Source organism: Bombina bombina, chromosome 2 (assembly GCF_027579735.1).
Source record: "Bombina bombina isolate aBomBom1 chromosome 2, aBomBom1.pri, whole genome shotgun sequence".
Taxonomy (NCBI): domain Eukaryota; kingdom Metazoa; phylum Chordata; class Amphibia; order Anura; family Bombinatoridae; genus Bombina; species Bombina bombina.
This window is the reverse complement of record NC_069500.1, coordinates 837,730,669-837,751,392: the sequence shown is the minus strand read 5'-3', so window position 1 is coordinate 837,751,392 and position 20,724 is coordinate 837,730,669. Positions and strand designations below refer to the sequence as shown.

At 38.2% G+C, this 20,724-nt stretch overlaps 1 protein-coding gene across 1 annotated transcript in view; it reads right to left on the bottom strand.

Moving 5' to 3' along the window:
• The window catches only part of TINCR (TINCR ubiquitin domain containing), a 34,113-nt gene that overhangs the window by 8,509 nt on the left and 4,880 nt on the right, over window positions 1–20,724 (bottom strand). The window contains exon 2 of the mRNA XM_053700737.1: window positions 7,836–7,903. Within this exon, the coding sequence (XP_053556712.1) occupies window positions 7,858–7,903 (46 nt within the window). The 3' untranslated portion in view covers window positions 7,836–7,857. The remainder of the gene's footprint in view (window positions 1–7,835; window positions 7,904–20,724) is intronic.

The following is a 20,724-nucleotide window of genomic DNA, read 5'->3' as shown; positions in this document are numbered from 1 at the left end:
TCCCTAACATCGCCGACACCTAACTTCAAGTATTAACCCCTAATCTGCCGATCGGAGCTCACCGCTACTCTAATAAATTTTTTAACCCCTAAAGCTAAATCTAACCCTAACCCTAACACCCCCCTAAGTTAAATATAATTTTATTCTAACGAAATAAATTAACTCTTATTAAATAACTTATTCCTATTTAAAGCTAAATACTTACCTGTAAAATAAACCCTAATATAGCTACAATATAACAAATAATTATATTGTAGCTATTTTAGGATTAATATTTATTTTACAGGCAACTTTGTATTTATTTTAACCAGGTACAATAGCTATTAAATAGTTAATAACTATTTAATAGTTACCTAGTTAAAATAATTACAAAATTACCTGTAAAATAAATCCTAACCTAAGTTACAATTAAACCTAACACTACACTATCAATAAATTAATTAAATAAAATACCTACAATTATCTACAATTAAACCTAACACTACACTATCAATAAATTAATTAAATACAATACCTACAAATAAATACAATTAAATAAACTAACTAAAGTACAAAAAATAAAAAAGAACTAAGTTACAAAAAATAAAAAAATATTTTCAAACATTAGAAAAAGATTACAACAATTTTAAACTAATTACACCTACTCTAAGCCCCCTAATAAAATAACAAAGACCCCCAAAATAAAAAAATGCCCTACCCTATTCTAAATTACAAAAGTTCAAAGCTCTTTTACCTTACCAGCCCTTAAAAGGGCCCTTTGCGGGGCATGCCCCAAAGAATTCAGCTCTTTTGCCTGTAAAAAAAAAACATACAATACCCCCCCCACATTACAACCCACCACCCACATACCCCTAATCTAACCCAAACCCCCCTTAAATAAACCTAACACTAAGCCCCTGAAGATCTCCCTACCTTGTCTTCACCATGCCAGGTTCACCGATCGGTCCAGAAGAGGGTCCGAAGTCTTGATCCAAGCCCAAGCGGGGGGCTGAAGAGTGACGTCCATCCTCGGGCTGAAGTCTGGATCCAAGCGGCGGCTGATGAAATCCATCATCGGGCTGAAGTCTTGATCCAAGTGGGCGCTGAAGAAGTCCATCATCGGAACAGCCAATAGAATGCGAGCTCAATCTGATTGGCTGATCAGATCAGCCAATCGGATTGAACTTGAATCTGATTGGCTGATTCCATCAGCCAATCAGAATTTTCCTACCTTAATTCCGATTGGCTGAAAGAATCCTATCAGCCAATCGGAATTCGACGGACGCCATCTTGGATGACGTCATTTAAAGGAACCGTCATTCGGCGAGTAGGCGTCGGTAGAAGAGGATGTTCCGCGTCGGCTGGAAGATGATGGCTCCGGAAGAAAGAAGATTGAAGATGCTGCTTCATAGAAGACTTCATCCCGACGATGGACTTCTTCAGCGCCCGCTTGGATCAAGACTTCATCCCGATGATGGATTTCTTCAGCCGCCGCTTGGATCCAGACTTCAGCCCGAGGATGGACGTCACTCTTCAGCCCCCCGCTTGGGCTTGGATCAAGACTTCGGACCCTCTTCTGGACCGATCGGTGAACCTGGCATGGTGAAGACAAGGTAGGGAGATCTTCAGGGGCTTAGTGTTAGGTTTATTTAAGGGGGGTTTGGGTTAGATTAGGGGTATGTGGGTGGTGGGTTGTAATGTGGGGGGGGTATTGTATGTTTTTTTTTTACAGGCAAAAAAGCTGAATTCTTTGGGGCATGCCCCGCAAAGGGCCCTTTTAAGGGCTGGTAAGGTAAAAGAGCTTTGAACTTTTGTAATTTAGAATAGGGTAGGGCATTTTTTTATTGTGGGGGTCTTTGTTATTTTATTAGGGGGCTTAGAGTAGGTGTAATTAGTTTAAAATTGTTGTAATTTTTTCTAATGTTTGTAAATATTTTTTTATTTTTTGTAACTTAGTTCTTTTTTATTTTTTGTACTTTAGTTAGTTTATTTAATTGTATTTATTTGTAGGAATTGTATTTAATTTATTTATTGATAGTGTAGTGTTAGGTTTAATTGTAGATAATTGTAGGTATTTTATTTAATTAATTTATTGATAGTGTAGTGTTAGGTTTAATTGTAACTTAGGTTAGGATTTATTTTACAGGTCATTTTGTTATTATTTTAACTAGGTAACTATTGAATAGTTATTAACTGGTTAAAATAATTACAAAGTTGCCTGTAAAATAAATATTAATCCTAAAATAGCTACAATATAATTATAATTTATATTGTAGCTATATTAGGGTTTATTTTACAGGTAAGTATTTAGCTTTAAATAGGAATAAGTTATTTAATAAGAGTTAATTTATTTTGTTAGAATAAAATTATATTTAACTTAGGGGGGTGTTAGGGTTAGGGTTAGAATTAGCTTTAGGGGTTAATAAATTTATTAGAGTAGCGGTGAGCTCCTGTCGGCAGATTAGGGGTTAATACTTGAAGTTAGGTGTCGGCAATGTTAGGGAGGGCAGATTAGGGGTTAATACTATTTATTATAGGGTTATTGAGGCGGGAGTGAGGCGGATTAGGGGTTAATACATTTATTATAGTAGCGCTCAGGTCCGGTCGGCAGATTAGGGGTTAATAAGTGTAGTTAGGTGGAGGCGACGTTGGGGGCGGCAGATTAGGGGTTAATAAATATAATATAGGGGTCGGCGATGTTAGGGCAGCAGATTAGGGGTACATAGGGATAACGTAGGTGGCGGGGGTGTACGGAGCGGCAGATTAGGGGTTAAAAATAATATGCAGGGGTCAGCGATAGCGGAGGCGGCAGATTAGGGGTTAATAAGTGTAAGGTTAGGGGTGTTTAGACTCGGGGTACATGTTAGAGTGTTAGGTGCAGACATAGGAAGTGTTTCCCCATAGGAAACAATGGGGCTGCGTTAGGAGCTGAACGCGGCTTTTTTGCAGGTGTTAGGTTTTTTTTCAGCTCAAACAGCCCCATTTTTTTCTATGGGGGAATCGAGCACGAGCACGTTTTTGAAGCTGGCCGCGTCCGTAAGCACCGCTGGTATCGAGAGTTGCAGTGGCGTTAAATTATGCTCTACGCTCCCTTTTTGGAGCCTAACGCTCTGAAAACCCAGCCATTCTGTGAACTCTAAATACCAGCGGTATTTAAAAGGTGTGGGGGGAAAAAAGCACGCGTAGCTAACGCACCCCTTTGGCCGCAAAACTCTAAATCTAGGCGTTAGGCTTTTAGTTTAAGTGTAATGCATTATTTAAGCATTTCTCTATAATTTGCAAACTGATTATATACTCCAGGAGTAAACATAACACCTGTTAATATTTATGGTATTAAGGTTTAAACATGCAATACAGACACAGATTTAGCCGTTGTGATATGTAACATCTTTATTAAACTTAAAATTAAATAAAACCAAGTTTCATAAACAAACAGAAGTGCAACTTTAAAATATAAAAAACCAAAACTGTAAACTGTATTGGCTGTATTGAACATATTACCCAATATAAAAACTTTAACAGTTCTCTGTTAATAATTTAAACAAATATCAAGTAACTCAACACGACAATAAGTTTCTGCAGCTAGCACAGGCACAGCATAACTTAAAGGATTACTTTCTGTTATAATTTTTAAGCTAAACAACTAACATATTAAAGTTAATAAACATTAATTAAAACCTACTGACCTATATTTTCTCCAAAACGAAGTTTCATAACGTTCTAAAAGTTATATCTTTTATTCGCCGATGATGTCACATTATCCTGCCCACTATTTCAGCACTGCGTGTTCAAAATACTTAAACCAATAACTTTGTGTTTAAAGCGCCATTTTGAAACCTAGGTATTGTAAACGGATTGGTACAGAGCAAAGGATACCCACGGAGTGGGTTTGGAAAACAATTAAATTTACAGACAAGATTTCTGAAATACGGTAGCGATATGTTAATGAAATGCTATTGATAAAAAGTGTATTTGGGGTAGTTAATTAGTAACAGGCATAGAAAATATTTACTTACAGTGGCCCTTTAAACCCAGTGGAGGCTCCTCCATTTCAGCACACTCGCACGTGCCCCCCCCCCAGCAGCCCAGAAGGAAAAAAAAACAGAAAAAATATATAATTTTTCCAATAGCCCCCTATTGAAAAAAATATTTTTTTTTTGACCCCCAGAAAAAAATACAATCCAAACTTATTTTCTTTTTATTATTACATGTATTTATTTACATGTAGTAAGTTACAGTATAATATACAGAATACAGCCTGTAGCCTGGCCCCTGTACTAATTTACTAATCTATCTAACCCCTAACCGCACGTGCGATAGCTAAGCTATTGGCACTGTGCTATGCACATTCTAAATTTGCCTGCTGCGCAGCTCCCAGCCTCCCCATCCCCATAGTCTGCTGTTCGCACACTACAGCCTATGCGAGGGGTGGGAGGTGTTACGAGAGAGACAGGCAGCAGGTCAGCAGCAGCCAGTGACAGAGAAGAGCGTCATCACTCACAGTCACGTGATGACGCTTGACAAGATCCTCCCAGCTCAACGGCGTGAAATCTCATTGCGGAGATAGTCGTTGAGCTGAGAGGAGGTCTCTGGGCTGGAGCAGTGGAGTGGAGCCTCAAGCCTGTAAGCAAGCACCAGTTTTCATAAGAGCAGTCTAAGGAGGTAAGAGCAGGGGCGGAACTACCTGTGGTGCAGAAGTCGCTATGTGATGTCACCCAATAGTTCTGCAGTGTCTGCACATATTTGGCGGCAACCGGGCTCCTCACTTAGTAGTGGTGAAGTGTATGCGGTGAGCTGTAGAACTTTAACTGTCGTCTCTATTAGGTGGGTGCTAAAGACTGTTAGTCTTAGACAGTTCTCCAGTGTGGCTCACTCAGAGGTAAATTATGTTTAACCACCCCGGGTCCATCCACGGCTAATTATTTGCAGTGTCGGGGTAAATAATAAAAAACACACTGACTCAGCCAGCAGGTGTACCAAAGAGGGAACGTCTGTGGCCAGATTGAGTGCTGTCTAATTACTGGGAGTGCAGGCCGGGTCAGGCCGGGGACCCATATTCAGTGAAATGAACTAGCGGACAACCCTCGGTAAAGGCTTTACCCAAGATTGACCCTTGACTGCTAGTAGTAACGTTCATTTCACTGCATGTGGGTCCCCGCGCTCCCAGCAATTAGACAGCACTTAATCTGGCCACAGACGGTCCCTCTTCCCTTCGGTACAACTGCTGACTGAGTCAGTGTGCTTTTGATTATTTACCCCGACGCTGCAAGTAATTAGATAGTTAGCACAGGGACTTCCTTCCAAGTTGTGTGTATGTATAGTACAGGTTAAGGGATTGCTGCATGGTGGGAGCCGTTAGCGAGGCAATTGTATTTGAATTGTCACCTCGGCAAATAAATCTAAGCAGCCTGTTGATGAAAGTGTGCACAGAGATTGCTGCAGCGCTTCTCTAACAGAAATGTGCGTTTTATGGCTGTCTTGACCTGCCGGGTTATAAAGGTAAGGACCTTCCATGTGTTGAACTGAATCTCTGATTTATTGTTTGTATTGAGCTGACAGTCACCTCCGCAAATAAATCTGGCCAGCCTCTCTCTAAAAGTAAGCAGGGAACCACTTTTTCTAATTAACCCTTCTAGTTCCAGTAGGGACTGTTAAACCAGCAGCCGTCTTAAGTTACTGAGAAGAGTTTTAAGACCATTTTTAAAAAAAAACATTTCATTCTTACTTGCTGTCCTAAAGTTTATATCACACAGTCACACTGACATAAGCTGCAGTTACAGTGTGTGTATGTATATGTGTGTGTGAGTGTATATATAGATATATTTGTGTGTGTATGTATGTATATGTGTGTGTATGTATATGTGTGTGTGAGTGTGTATATATATATATATATATATTTGTGTGTGTGTGTGTATGTATATGTGTGTGTATGTATATGTGAGTGTGTGTGTGTGTGTGTATGTGTGTATATATATATATATATATATATATATATATTTGTGTGTGTATGTATGTATGTATGTATATGTGTATGTGAGTGTGTGTATATATATATATATTTGTGTGTGTGTGTATGTATGTATGTATATGTGTGTGTGAGTGTATATGTGTATATGTATATATATATATATATATATATATATATATATATATATATATATATATATATATTTGTGAGTGTGTGTGTATATATATATATATATATATTAATTTGTGTGTGTGTGTGTGTGTATGTATGTATACTATGAGTTAGGTCTGTCTACCTTTATTGGGGAAATGATGAACTTCTGAAAAGACTTAAAAAAGCTGAGCCCAGACTGCTCTCTCTTTTCTTTTTTCTTTTTGTAAGAACCACAAACAGAATTATTAGTGTTTAAAGGGGCAGCTCTCTACAACTGTCACATAACACAGTTTTGTGTAATGACTGATTAAAGCTACATTTATTCAGGCAAAATCTTTTAAATTATTGTGGCATAAAACAACTTTAGATTGTAATATAAAATATTTAACTGGACATGGAACCCAAATGTTTCCTTTCATGATTCAGATAGAACAATTTTAAACAACTTTCCAATTTACTTCTGTTATCTAATATGCTTTGTTCTCTTGATATCTGTTGTAAAAAAGGATACCTAGGTAGGCTCAAAAGCAGCAATGCACTACTGGGAATTAACTGATGTTTAGTGCCTGCACATATATGCCTCATGTCATTGGCTCACCCAATATGTTCAACTAGCTCTCAGTGGGATATTGATGCTCTTTCAATAAAGGATACAACGAGAATGAAGCAAATTTGATAATATAAGTTATATATAGATATATATATACATACACACACACATTAAAATGGGTGGAGCCATCTGAGGGGTGGGGCTAGTGCTCCCCTATCCTCAAAAGTCACCAGCCGCCACTGCTTAAACCCATATTCATGGGTTATGCTTATTTCTATAGGAAGAATCAATTGATTGTTCACAGATTCGAAAATTTTTCGGCAATGATATTAGCACTGCTCTAGAACTTCCAAACTCATTATATACTCCTGGATTAAAGGTTTATTAACCTGTTTTTATTTATGGTATTAAGGTTTGAACATTCAATACAGATTTAACAGATTTAACTGTTGTGGTATATAACATGTCTTTATCTTAAAATTTAATAAAATTAAGTTTCTTAATTTTTACAAAAGAGCAGTAATTGAATATGGATTGATTATAACACCTTGCATAAAATGTTTTTTGTCAGCAAATTTTGATTTAGTTTTAGTCATAGTCTTTTGACTAAAATGTAATTTTGATTTAGTTTTACTCATAGTCTTTTGACTAAAATGTCATTTTAGTTTTAGTCGTATTTTAGTCATCAGAATTTCTTTAGTTTTATAGTCATTTTAGTCTAGTTTTAGTCGACGAAATTAACACTGCAGGCAGCGACTGCTGTCAGGCCTTACTGGATGTTCCTTTTGGCGGTGGTGGGATCTCGGGTGAGTGAGATGATTAGCTGGGTGTCGTCGGCATAGGAGATGATGTTGAGGTTGTGGCTTTGGACGATAGCAGCGAGCGGGGCCATGTAGATGTTGAAGAGGGAAGAGCCTTGCTGTACCCCGCAGTTGACTGGTGTGGGTTTGGAGGAGAAAGGTGGGAGTCTGACTCTTTGGGTTCTGCCTGTGAGGAAGGATGTGATCCATTCCAGAGCACTGTTTAATATCCCTTTAATCTGCATCATAATCCATTTGTAGAGCCTAGTTACTTGACAAACTACATTCTAGCGTAAAAATAAAATGCTCTTGTTGTTAAAACATTTAAAAATTTTACATATTCATTAATTTTACTATCCCTTTTTAAACAAAGCACTTGCTTTACCTTTTTTCAAAAAATCGCTTTCTTATACAGGTGTACCTCGGAGATATTGCAGGTTCGGTTCCGGACCACTGCAATAAAGCAAATATAGAAATAAAGTGAGCCACACAAATGTTTTTGTTTCCCAGTGCATATAAAAGTTATATTTACACTATACAGTAGTCTATTAAGTGTGCAATAGCATTATGTCTAAAAAAACAATGTACATACCTTCATTAAAAAATACTTTATTGCTAAAAAATTCTATCCATCATCTGAGCCTTAATATGTAAAAAGAGCAATATCTGTGGAGCGTAATAAAGTTATGCGCAATAAAACGAGGTATGCCTGTACTATGTGTTTTAACCCAAAGGGGCCTATTAATGATTATGCGAGCGGACATGATGCGATATAGTGTATCATTTCCGCTGCACATCAATAAATGCCGGCAGCATACGCTCTCTGCATTTATCATTGCACCAGCAGTTCTTGTGAACTGCTGGTGCAATGCCGCCCCTGCAGATTTGCGGCCACTCGCTAGCAGGGGGGGGGGTTAATCAACCCAATCTTATTTGATCAGGTTGATTACTGCCCGCGGCCTCAGAGCAGGTGGACAGGTTATGGAGCAGTGGTCTTTAGACCGCTGCTTCATAACTTGGCTCGCCGGAAACACGGGGCATCAAGCTCCATACGGAGCTTGATAAATATGCCCCCAGATGTCCAGTATTACAATGGGCAGTCCAGTGTTTCAACTAACTTCCATTAAAATCTACAAATAAAAAAGACACTTAAATGGCTACATTTTTAAGACTGTTTGGTCCTCATTCCTTAATTAATAATCAACATGGCAGTAGAGAGGGCCATGGACCTGCTAGGGAGTTCAAAGAGGGCACATATGCCCTTCCCTCTCGAGTTTTGCTTTTTATATTTAATTATATATGCATGTCTATATTAGTATTATTATTGTATGGCATTTCTTTTAGCTCGTCCCCCCACCAAAAGAATTTCTGTGTATGGCCTTAGGTGTGGCACTACTCATGCACTGCATTATTGACACTTATGGCAGTTGTCATATTTGGAAAGGATAGAGGCTTCAGCAGTAAGTGTGCATTGTTGCCAACATTCCAAACAAAATTCCAGGGACACTTTGCAGCAAAGCAAGCAAGCAAGCAGGTTATCAGAGTATTGACGACCTATTGTTCAACGGCTCTGCCCACTCAGTTAAAAACACATTCATTTAATAATAGTAATAGTAGAATTTAGACTTATCCATAGCTTAGTATACAGATTACAGAACCAAGCTCTTACACCTACCCCATAATATTGACAATGCCAGTCTCTGGAACACATGCTGGGCATATGGTTATTGTTACAACACAGCTTCAAAATTAAGCAGACAAATAATATTTTAATAGTACACAAAATTATTTTTCAACTGCTCCATCCACTCAGTTCTGCAATCAAAACACACCCATTTGATAGTAAATATGAGGCCATATTATAACCCATTTAATAATAATAATAATAATAACAATATTCCTCTAGGGGTTAATTATATTTAAATAATACACTATGGGCTAGCTTACAAGTGGATTGGTATTTTGTGTTTTCGCAATTGCGAAAACTCCACTAGGGTTAAGCTTTCTGTGCTAGTCGGTTTGCGCTCGTATTACAAGTAAAAAAAATAAAAAAAATTTGCACAAGTGGTACCCAGACTAGAACAAAAATCTGAACATCAAATCTCGCTTGCGCTTTCACGTATTCCTCTCAACACCTGACTATCGCGCAAACACTATCGCCAAACCCAACATGAAAATATAATTATTTCATATTCCAATGTTCTTAACATAACAGAATATATTCTATTTATTCATAATTAAATATTACTACATATAGCTGTTGTTTTTTTTAAAACAAATGTATATTTATACCTATGTACAGTATATAGATGATTATATATAGGTATAGATACTGTACATATATATCAAGAAATGTCTATTTTAAAATACATAGAACATATTCTGCTATGTGCAGAACATTGGAATGTGAAACATTTACAGTAAATACACAGTTAAACATATAAATATACATACAAATACATCTTTAGCAATATATCTATGTATCTCTATGTTAAAGTCCTTTGGCAGCTTTTTTTTCTAACACCTGAGATCTCATATCTTTGAGCACTTTTTTTGTACAATATTTTTTTAACATAATTTTTATTAGATGGTGTTATTATGCGTGTTACTGTACTTTGTAATGTACTTTTAAAGTGTTTTGGGCAACTTGTTAATTTAGTAAAACAGTTAACCACAGCTCTGAGATCGCAGTAAGAATTGTAGCTTAATTTTTGCTCAACTTGTAATATAAGTGCAATTAAAACGGACAGCGAAAACATGATATCCGCTTGTAATCAAGCTATATATATATATATATATATATATATATATATATATATATATATATATATATATATATATATATATATATATATATAAATCTCCTGGGGGGACAATTTCCAGGGACAAAAAAATCCAGGGTTAAATTACTGATCATACTGGTGTAAAAAGCATAAATGACAGCTATATAAGTTTTTGAAAAGAGTGTTCTGTTATTGGGATGAAGAAAAATCACTATTTTGTGTGTCTTGCTGGTAGCCATGAATACAAACAAATCACAGCTTTTTTTGTTACTGTCAGCCATAGGGTAAACACATTACTTTATTTGTGTTACTGTCAGCCATAGGGTAAACACATTACTGTATTTGTGTTACTGTCAGCCATAGGCTTAAACTCATTACTTTATGTGTGTTACTGTCAGCCATAGGGTTAAACTCATTACTTTATGTGTGTTACTGTCAGCCATAGGGTTAAACTCATTACTTTATATGTGTTACTGTCAGCCATAGGGTTAAACACATTACTTTATGTGTGTTACTGTCAGCCATAGGGTTAAACTCATTACTTTATGTGTGTTACTGTCAGCCATAGGGTTAAACTCATTACTTTATATGTGTTACTGTCAGCCATAGGGTTAAACGCATTACTTTATGAAGAATATTGCTGCTCCTTCAATAAAGGATACCAAGAGAATGGAACAAAATTAATAATAGGAGTACATTTGAAAGTTGCTTAAAAATGCATGCTCCATTTCAACCATGAAAGATAAAGTTTGAGTTTTATGTCCCTTTAATAGAAATCATTGCAATATGGCTTATTCGTCACATTAAAATGATTTTACATTTTATTTCTTTTTTTATTTTGAATTCATTTGTGTAGGGTCCATTACTTCCTTTCACAGTCTTAAATACGTGGGCTGTGGTCGCTACAGGAAACCAAGGACCCATTTATCTAAACTTTGCAAAATGTCTGCTATAGGAAATAATAGAGCTCGCTGGAAAGGGAAACTTTCGGCTAGATTACGAGTTGTGTGTTAAGGTAAAAAAGCAGCGTTAACCGGTCCTACATTATATTTATTAACCCCTAATCTGCTGCCCCCAACATCGCCGCCACCTACCTACATTTATTGACCTCTAATCTGCCATCCCCAACGTCGCCGCCACTATTCTAAATTTATTAACCCCTAAACCTAAGTCTAACCCTAACCCTAACACCCCCTAACTTCAATATAATTTAAATAAATCTAAATACAAATTACTATCATTACCTAAATTATTCCTATTTAAAACTAAATACTTACCTATAAAATAAGCCCTAAGCTAGCTGCAATATAACTAATAGTTACATTGTATCTAGCTTAGGGTTTATTTTTATTTTACAGGCAAGTTTGTATTTATTTTAACTAGGTAGAATAGTTACTAAATAGTTATTAACTATTTAATAACTACCTAGCTAAAATAAATACAAATTGACATGTAAAATAAAACCTAATCTAAGTTACAATAACACCTAACACTACACTACAATTAAATAAATTCCCTACATTAAATACAATTAAATAAATTAAATACAATTAGCTAAATTACCAAAAAAAAAACCCCACTAAATTACAGAAAATAAAAAACAAATTACAAGATCTTTAAACTAATTACACCTAATCTAATAGCCCTATCAAAATAAAAAAAGCCCACCCAAAATAAAAAAAAAACCTAGCCTAAACTAAACTACCAATAGCCCTTAAAAGGGCCTTTTGCAGGGCATTGCCCCAAAGAAATCAGCTCTTTTACCTGTAAAAAAAATACACACATCCCCCCAACAGTAAAACTGTCAGGGTTTTTTCCCTGTTTTGTTTGCCATGTACTGCTGGCAGCCATTTTACTCACCTTTCTTGCTGACTCTGGTGCATACTGTGTGATGCTGCTCACTTCCTGCACTTCCTTTTATGGCCAGACTGGTGTACATCATCAGTGTGAGACAGGATGCAGTCTCAGAATTGTGATGTCATCACTTATTATTTAAAGGGCCTCTGTTCAGTATGCTTTGCCCTTGCGTTGTCTCAGACCTGTTTGTGAGAGCTCCTGTGTATTACCTGGCTGTCTGACATCCCTCCTGGTTCCTGATCCCTGGCTTGTTCCTGACTCTGCTGTTCTCCTTGTTCCTGATTCCAGCTCGTCTGACTACTCACTTTGGCTCCTGACTCGGCTCGTCTGACTCCAGCTCTGGTTTTGATTCCTGGCTTGTTATTTGACTTGTGGACTTTTTATTATTTTTTGCTATTAATAAAGGTGTGATTATTTTTGCCCTTCTCGTCTTAGTCTGATTCCTGGCACACTGACATTACGCAAGGGCCATGAATCCTGATGGTGCTAATAATCCACTTTTACCTGCCATAATTTCCAGGATGGATGAACAGGATCACCGCTTGGATCAATTTGCACTAGCCCTGCAAACCCTGCTGACTCACACTGCACATTTGGACCAAAGTGTCCCGCAAGTTATAGCTGCTCCTGTTTCCGCTGCTGCACCTAGTCCTAACAGGAGCATGTCCGGTTCTGCACCTCTACCTCAGTGTTATGGAGGCGATCCTAATCAGTGCAGAGGGTTTTTGAACCAGGTGGGCATTTACTTTGAGATGTTACCTCAGGCGTTTCCCTCTGACAGAGCTAAGGTGGGATTTCTCATCTCGTTACTCTCTGACACAGTTTTGTCTGGGCTAATCCCTTGTGGGAGACTAATAAACCTGTGATTTCAAATTAAATTGAATTTGTGGCCTCCTTTCGAAGGGTATTTGATGTTCCAGCTTGCTCGTCCTCTGCTGCTAAACGACTCATGTCCATTCAGCAAGGTACAAGATCTGTTGCTCAGTATGCCATTGAGTTCCATATGCTTGCCGCAGAGGTAGGTTGGAACAATGAAGCCCTTGTTGCCGCCTTCTTTCTCTGATGCGATTAAAGACGAAGTTGCTGCCAGAGATATACCAGAAGATCTCGAGGCATTGGTGTCTTTTTTGATCCTAATTGACATCAGACTAAGTGAGAGGCCCTCTTTCAAGGAGCGCTTGCAAAAGCCTCCTGTTCCGTTGTCTCCTATGTGTTTGTTCCCAACCATGCCTCCCACTCCTCCCAGGCTTCCTGGTCCCGAGTCACCAGGTACTGCTGAGCCGATACAATTGGGATTCACGCGTCTCTCCGTGGCGGAGAGGGCCTTTAGGAGGAGGGAGGGGCTCTGCCTCTATTGTGGGTTACAGGGCTACCTTTTGATGTCTTTTCCTACATGGTCGGGAAACGCTCACACCTAAGGTCCTGTCGGGGGCAGACCTTGGGTGGTTTATCCTTGTCCCCGGAACCGCTAAAGGAGAAACCTTTGGTCACGGTTGTGCTTTCCTGGGTGGATTCCTCCATAGTCACCCAGGCTTTTGTTGACTCCGGTGCTGCGGGCTATTTCATTGACAGTGCTTTTGTATCAAAGCACCCCATTCCTGTTTTGCCTCGGTCCGTTCCGCTTGCTATTGAGGCCATTGATGGCAGGCCCCTTCAGCCCGCACTCATTACTCATGAAACTGCTCCGTTATCCATGGCTGTTGGGGCTCTCCATTTTGAAACCCTCCGATTCCAGGTGATAAACTCTCTGCATTTTCTGGTTGTTCTGGGTTATCCCTGGCTCCAAAAGCACAATCCCAGTCTCGACTGGCGTGGTCTCCGCAATGTATTTTCACTTGTCTTCGGAAACCAGTTAAAATCTTAAAGTCAGTTAAAGTTAAAGTCTTCTGCACTTCTTCGGTATCTCAATTGCCAGAGGAGTACCAAGAGTTCCTAGATGTTTTTGAAGAGGTGCGTGCCGGTACGTTGCCTCCTCACCGGTCTTACGATTGTGCCATAGACCTGCAACCCGGAGCCATTCCTCCCTGGGGCCGGGTTTACCCTCTGTCTATTGCAGAGAATTGTGCTATGGAGGAGTACGTTGCCGATGCTCTGTTGCGGGGGATCATCTGCAAATCCTGCTCTCCTGCAGGGGCTGGCTCCTTCTTTGTGAAGAAAAAGGGTGGCGAGTTAAAACTATGCATCGATTATAGGGGTCTTAATCATCTTACCATTAAGAATGCTTACCCTATTCTGCTCATTACGGAACTCTTTGACCGCCTCAAGGGAGCTACGGTCTTTACTAAACTTGATTTGAGACGAGCGTACAATCTCGTTAGGATCAAGGAGGGCAACGAATGGAGCATTATGAGTATCTTGTAATGCCCTTTGTAATGCCCTTTGGCCTATTTAATGCTCCTGCTGTTTTCCAGGAACTTATTAATGATGTCTTACGAGATATGTTGCAACAGTGTGTTGTGGTGTACTTGGACGACATCCTTATACACTCACCCACACTTGAGGCTCATCGTTCTGATGTTACACGGGTTCTTCAGAGACTATGTGAGAACAGCCTGTTTTGTAAGCTCGAAAAATGTGAGTTCCATCAGACTCAAGTAACCTTCCTAGGTTATGTTATCTCCATTGCAGGGTTCTCCATGGATCCTGACAAGTTATCTGCAGTTCTGCAGTGGCCTCGCCCAATTGGTCTTCGGTCTATACAACGTTTTTTGGGGTTCGCCAATTACTATAGAAAGTTTATTAAAAACTTTTCTTCCTTGGTCAAACCTATCACAGACATGACTCATAAAGAGAATGATCCACTCCATTGGTCACCTACTGCCATTAAGGCCTTTGATAGTCTTAAGACTGCCTTTGCTGCCGCTCCAGTTCTGGCTCATCCTAACCCTGTCCTGCCTTTCGTTCTTGAGGTCGATGCGTCTGAGACTGGAGTAGGTGCCCTCTTGTCTCAACGTCCTACGTCTGACGGTTCCTTGAATCCGTGTGGTTTCTTCTCTAAGAAATTGTCTCCAGCAGAGTGCAATTATGAAATAGACGACAAGGAATTACTGGCCATATGTTGGCACTCAAGGAATGGAGGCATCTTCTCGAGGGTGCTAACTAGCGTGCCAGTGCTCATTCTTACTGACCACAAGAATTTAACTTATCTATCTGAAGCAAACTGTTTGTCGCCCCGACAGGCCAGATGGGCACTATTAGAATGCCAGCTCAATCAATAGAATGCCAGCTCAATTCTATTGGCTGATTGCATTAGCCAATAGAAATTTCTCTACCTTAATTCCGATTGGCTGATAGAATTCTATCAGTCAATCGGAATCTAAGGGACGCCATATAGGATGATGTCACTTAAAGAAACATTCATTACAAAGAAGTCATCGATTGAAGAGGATGCTCCGAGCCAGATGTCTTGAAGATGGAGCCGCTCCGCGTTGGAAGGATGAAGATAGAAGATGCTGTCTGGATGAAGACTTCTGCCCGTCTGGAGGACCACTTCTGCCCATCTGGAGGACCACTTCTGCTGGCTTCGTTGAGGACATCTTGCCGCTTGGATGAAGACTTCTCCCGGTAAGTGAATCTTCGGGGGTTAGTGTTAGGATTTTTTAAGGGTGTATTGGGTGGGTTTATTTTTTAGGTTAGGGCTTTGGGCAGCAAAAGAGATAAATGCCCTTTTAAGGGCAATGCCCATCCAAATGCCCTTTTCAGGGCAATGGGGAGCTTAGGTTTTTTTAGTTAGGCTTTTATTTGGGGGGTTGGTTGTGTGGGTGGTGGGTTTTACTGTTGGGGGGATGTTTGTATTTTTTTTACAGGTAAAAGAGCTGATTTCTTTGGGGCAATGCCCCGCAAAAGGCCCTTTTAAGGGCTATTGGTAGTTTAGTTTAGTTTAGGCTAGTGTTTTTTTTTATTTTGGGTGGGATTTTTTATTTTGATAGGGCTATTAGATTAGGTGTAATCAGTTTAAAGATCTTGTAATTTGTTTTTTATTTTCTGTAATTTAGTGTTTGTTTTGTTTGTAATTTAGCTAATTTTATTTAATGTATTTAATTGCATTTAATGTAGGGAATTTATTTAATTGTAGTGTAGTGTTAGGTGTTATTGTAACTTAGGTTAGGTTTTATTTTACAGGTAAATTTGTATTTATTTTAGCTAGGTAGTTATTAAATAGTTAATAACTATTTAGTAACTATTGTACCTAGTTAAAATAAATTTTAACTTGCCTGTAAAACAAAAATAAACCCTAAGCTAGCTACGATGTAAATATTAGTTATATTGTAGCTAGCTTAGGGTTTATTTTATAGGTAAGTATTTAGTTTTAAATAGGAATTATTTAGTTAATGATAGTAATATTTATTTAGATTTATTTAAATTATATTTAAGTTAGGGGGTGTTAGGGTTAGGGTTAGACTTAGGTTTAGGGGTTAATAAATTTAGAATTGTGGCGGCGACTTTGGGGATGGCAGATTAGGGGTTAATAAATGTATGTAGGTGGCGGCGATGTTGGGGGCAGCAGATTAGGGGTTCATAAGTATAATGTAGGTGGCGGCGATGTCCAGAGCGGCAGATCAGGGGTTAATAAATATAATGTAGGTGTCGGCGATGTCTGGGGCGGCAGATTAGGGGTTAATAAGTGTAAGATTAGGGGTGTTTAGACTCGGGTTCATGTTAGGGTGTTAGGTGTAAACATAAATTTAGTTTCCCCATAGGAATCAATGGGGCTGCGTTACTGAGCTTTAAGCTGCTTTTTTGCAGGTGTTAGGCTTTTTCTCAGCCGACTCTCCCCATTGATGTGTATGGGGAAATCGTGCACGAGCACGTACAACCAGCTCACCGCTGACTTAAGCAGCGATGGTATTGGAGTGCGATATGGAGCACAATTTTGCTCTACGCTCTTTTCTTGCCTGTTAACGCCGGGTTTGTAAAAACCTGTAATACCAGCGCTGCAGGTAAGTGAGCGGTGAGAATAAACTGCACGTTAGCACCACACCCCTCATAACGCAAGACTCGTAATCTGGCCGTTTGCTTGGTAGAGCATAGTTAGCAGTGAGCAGGGGCGCACTTTAAAAATTAAATCCAGCATTAAAATAAAATCAAATTGCGTTGCTTTCTGCGCATAACATCTTACAATCGTCTCTATTTTTGTATGCATGCTTTTTTTTTCTATTAGAGTATTAAGTATTTTGCGTATTTTGTCACAACCTCATTTTAGTTGGAGAGAAACAAGTGAGATCTGTAGGGCAGAAATGTTTATATAATTACGCTGGGATTTGAGAGACAATTTCATACTCGGCTATGGAATGTCCATGTTTAGTCCATTTTACGATAAAAAAAATATGCTTTGTATTTTGGCTATGCTTTTTTGCACATGTACTTAAATTACGATTTACACTGTGCATATATAATACTATTTATTCCTGTGCAATTTACAAACAAATTGCCCAGGATGAAGAATATTGCTTTAGAGTACCTTGCATAAAAGCACTATACAGTATATTTTAGCTGGTAATGCACAGGATGTATCTGCTTCCTATTTGCATCCTGTTATTGTGCTCTGCAAATTCTTACATAATAATTGTACTTATTGTCAATGCTGCAGAACATCTTAAGAGCTGATCATAATCTATTGTTTGATATGCATGTTAACCCCTTAAGGACTGGGCATTTCAGACTAAAACTTCCCAAAAAGACCAGAGCATTTTTGCCATCACTCCATTTAAACAGAAATAGAGCATTGTTATTTTTTTTATTTACCTATAAAAACTATATATATTTTTTTTCAGTAGACAACCCAAAGTATTGATCTAGGCCCATTTTGGTATATTTCATGCCACCATTTCACCACCAGATGCGATCAAATAAAAAAAATCATTAACTTTTTCACAAACTTTAGGTTTCTCACTGGAATTATTTACGAACAGCTTGTGCAATCATGGCACAAATGGTTGTAAAAGCTTCTCTGGGATCCCCGTTGTTCAGAAATAGAAGACATATATGGCTTTGTCATTGCTTTTTGGTAATTAGAAGGCCATTAATTGCAGCTGCGCACCACACTTTTATTATTCCCAGCAGTAAAAGGGTTAATTACGTAGCTTGTAAGGTTAATTTTAGATTTAGTGTAGAGATCAGCCTCCCACCTGACACTTTCCACCCCCTGATCCCTCTCAAACAGCTCTCTTCCCTCCCCCACCCCCCAATGGTCACCCCCCTCTTAAATACTGGCAGACAGTCTGCCAGTATGCAGTTTTACACATTTTTAAAAAACAAACTCCCTTATCCCTCCCAAAAAGCTTTCTAACCCTCCCCCCTTTAACTAATTACCACCATCTTAGATACTGGCAGTTGTCTACCAGCACCCAGTTTTTTCCAAAATGTGGCAATTTTATTTAGTGAAAAAAACAAAACATATTTTTTCTGTAGTGTAGCTGACCCCATCTCATTTACCCCCCTCCCTCTCCTAGATTGCTTTCCAACCCTGTAATTCCACCTCCACAGTATGGGGCATGCAGAAATAGCGCAATCTTGTTACTTTTAGCGAGATCGCAGCAGAGAGAGGCCCAGGACAGCAGCGTCGTACAGGGTATGACGCTGGTCATTAAAGTCTTAACGACCAGCTTCGTACAGGATACGTTACTGGTGGTTAAGGGGTTAAAGGGACAGTCTAGTCAAAATTTAAAAAAAGCAGTCTAGTGAGGGACGGACGGAGCTCCGGTTAGAAAAGGATATCTTTAGTATGGCAAATAAAATGTAAGAATTTACAAATGAACTATGCACTAAAATCTAACATTGTTTCTGATTAATACTTGTACATTGGCAACATTTACCATCACTTTGTTTGATCACTATCCAAATTCTTGTTACTTCATGACAACTTTGTGGGCCCATTTTTCATTTACGAAATTCCACAGCTAAAAGGAATGAAATAAACCCAGGCAGCACTTTTGAAACTATTAGCATGAACCCGAATGTTTTTTTCAAGTGGAACATTGGTTTTGCACAAAACACTGAAATTACCCCCTGTCATATCGGATGACATTAGGAAGCAATGTCACCAAACTTATACAAATGCTACAAGCTCAATCAATTAGAGTTAAAGGGACATGAAACCTCAGGTGTTTTATTTCATTATTCAGATAGAACATACAATTTCAAATAACTTCCCAATTTACTTCTATTATCAAATTTACTTCATTCTCTTAGCATATTTTGTTGAAGGAGCAGCAATGCACTACTGGGAGCTAGCTGATCACATCTTGTGGGTCAATGACAAGAGGCATATATGTGCAGCCACCAATCAGCAACTAGCTCCCAGAAGTGCATTGCTGCTCCTAAGCCTACATATGTATGCTTTTAAACAAAGAATATTAAGAGAACAAAGCAAATTAGATAATAAAAGTAAATTGGAAAGTTGTTTAAATGACTATTGTTATTGGCTCACCCAATGTATTCATCTAGCTTCTAGCAGTACATTGTTGCCTCTTCAACAAAGGATACCAAGAGAATTAAACAAATTTGATAATAGAAGTAAATTGGAAAGTTGTTTAAATTTGCATTTACTATCTGAATCATGAATGAAAAATGATGGGTTTCATGCCCTATTAAGTAATGTAAATTGTTTCCCCCTCCTCTAACTCTGCATTAACTTCTTTCTCACTCTTGCAGTCCTCACCTCCTATTTCTCAACCTCCTACCCTTCTAGATTGTAAGTTCCCACGGGAATAGGTCCCTCAATTCCTCCTGTATGTGTTTGTAAATTTTGTCCTGTCTCTTACAAGTTTTATATCACTGTTTTATTTAAATGAATTGTACCCATGGACAGCGCTGCGGAATATGGTGGCGCTTCATAAATAAAGTATAATAATAATAATAATTTTAGAACCTGCAACATTGAACACCGTGATTGTTTAGGTCAGAAAGCCTGTGTCTGACTAGTGTCACAATCATTCAAGATTTGTAAATGAAGAAGATTTTAGTGGTCTGTTCTTGAATTTGTGGCATTATATGATACTTAGCAATCATGCAAATGTAAATCTTCATCTTTGTTTAATAGTGATGAAACCTAATATGCTTTACTTTATCTATATTAGTGCTAAACAAACAATAGTATTCAATTATTTTAAAACATGGCTTTTCTATACAGATATTTTGTAATACAAAGCTTAAAGGGACATGAAATCAAAATGTTTTCTTTCATGATTCAGACAGCTCATACTATTTAAACAACTTTCCAATTATCTAATTTGTTTTGTTCTCTTTGTATAATTTTCTTCCTTTTAAAAAAAAAAAGTATACCTAGGTAATCTCAGAAGTTGCTGATTGGTGGCTGCATTTATATTCCTCTTGGCTTTCAGCTATCTCCCATAAGTGCATTACTTATCCTTCAACAAAGGATACTAAGAGAATGAAGCAAATTAGATAATAGAAGTAACTTGGAGCGTTATTTAAAATTGCATGCTCTATTTCAATCATGAAAGAAAAATATTGGGTTTTATATTCCTTTAATAACTGATATGTAATGCATACATAAAAAAAATAAAAAAAATAACCTAAAACATAACTACTGTCATGTTGGCAGTAGGGTTGCCACCTGTCCGGCACTGACCCAGACAGTCAGGGTTTCAAACTTTGTGTCAGGGTTTCCTG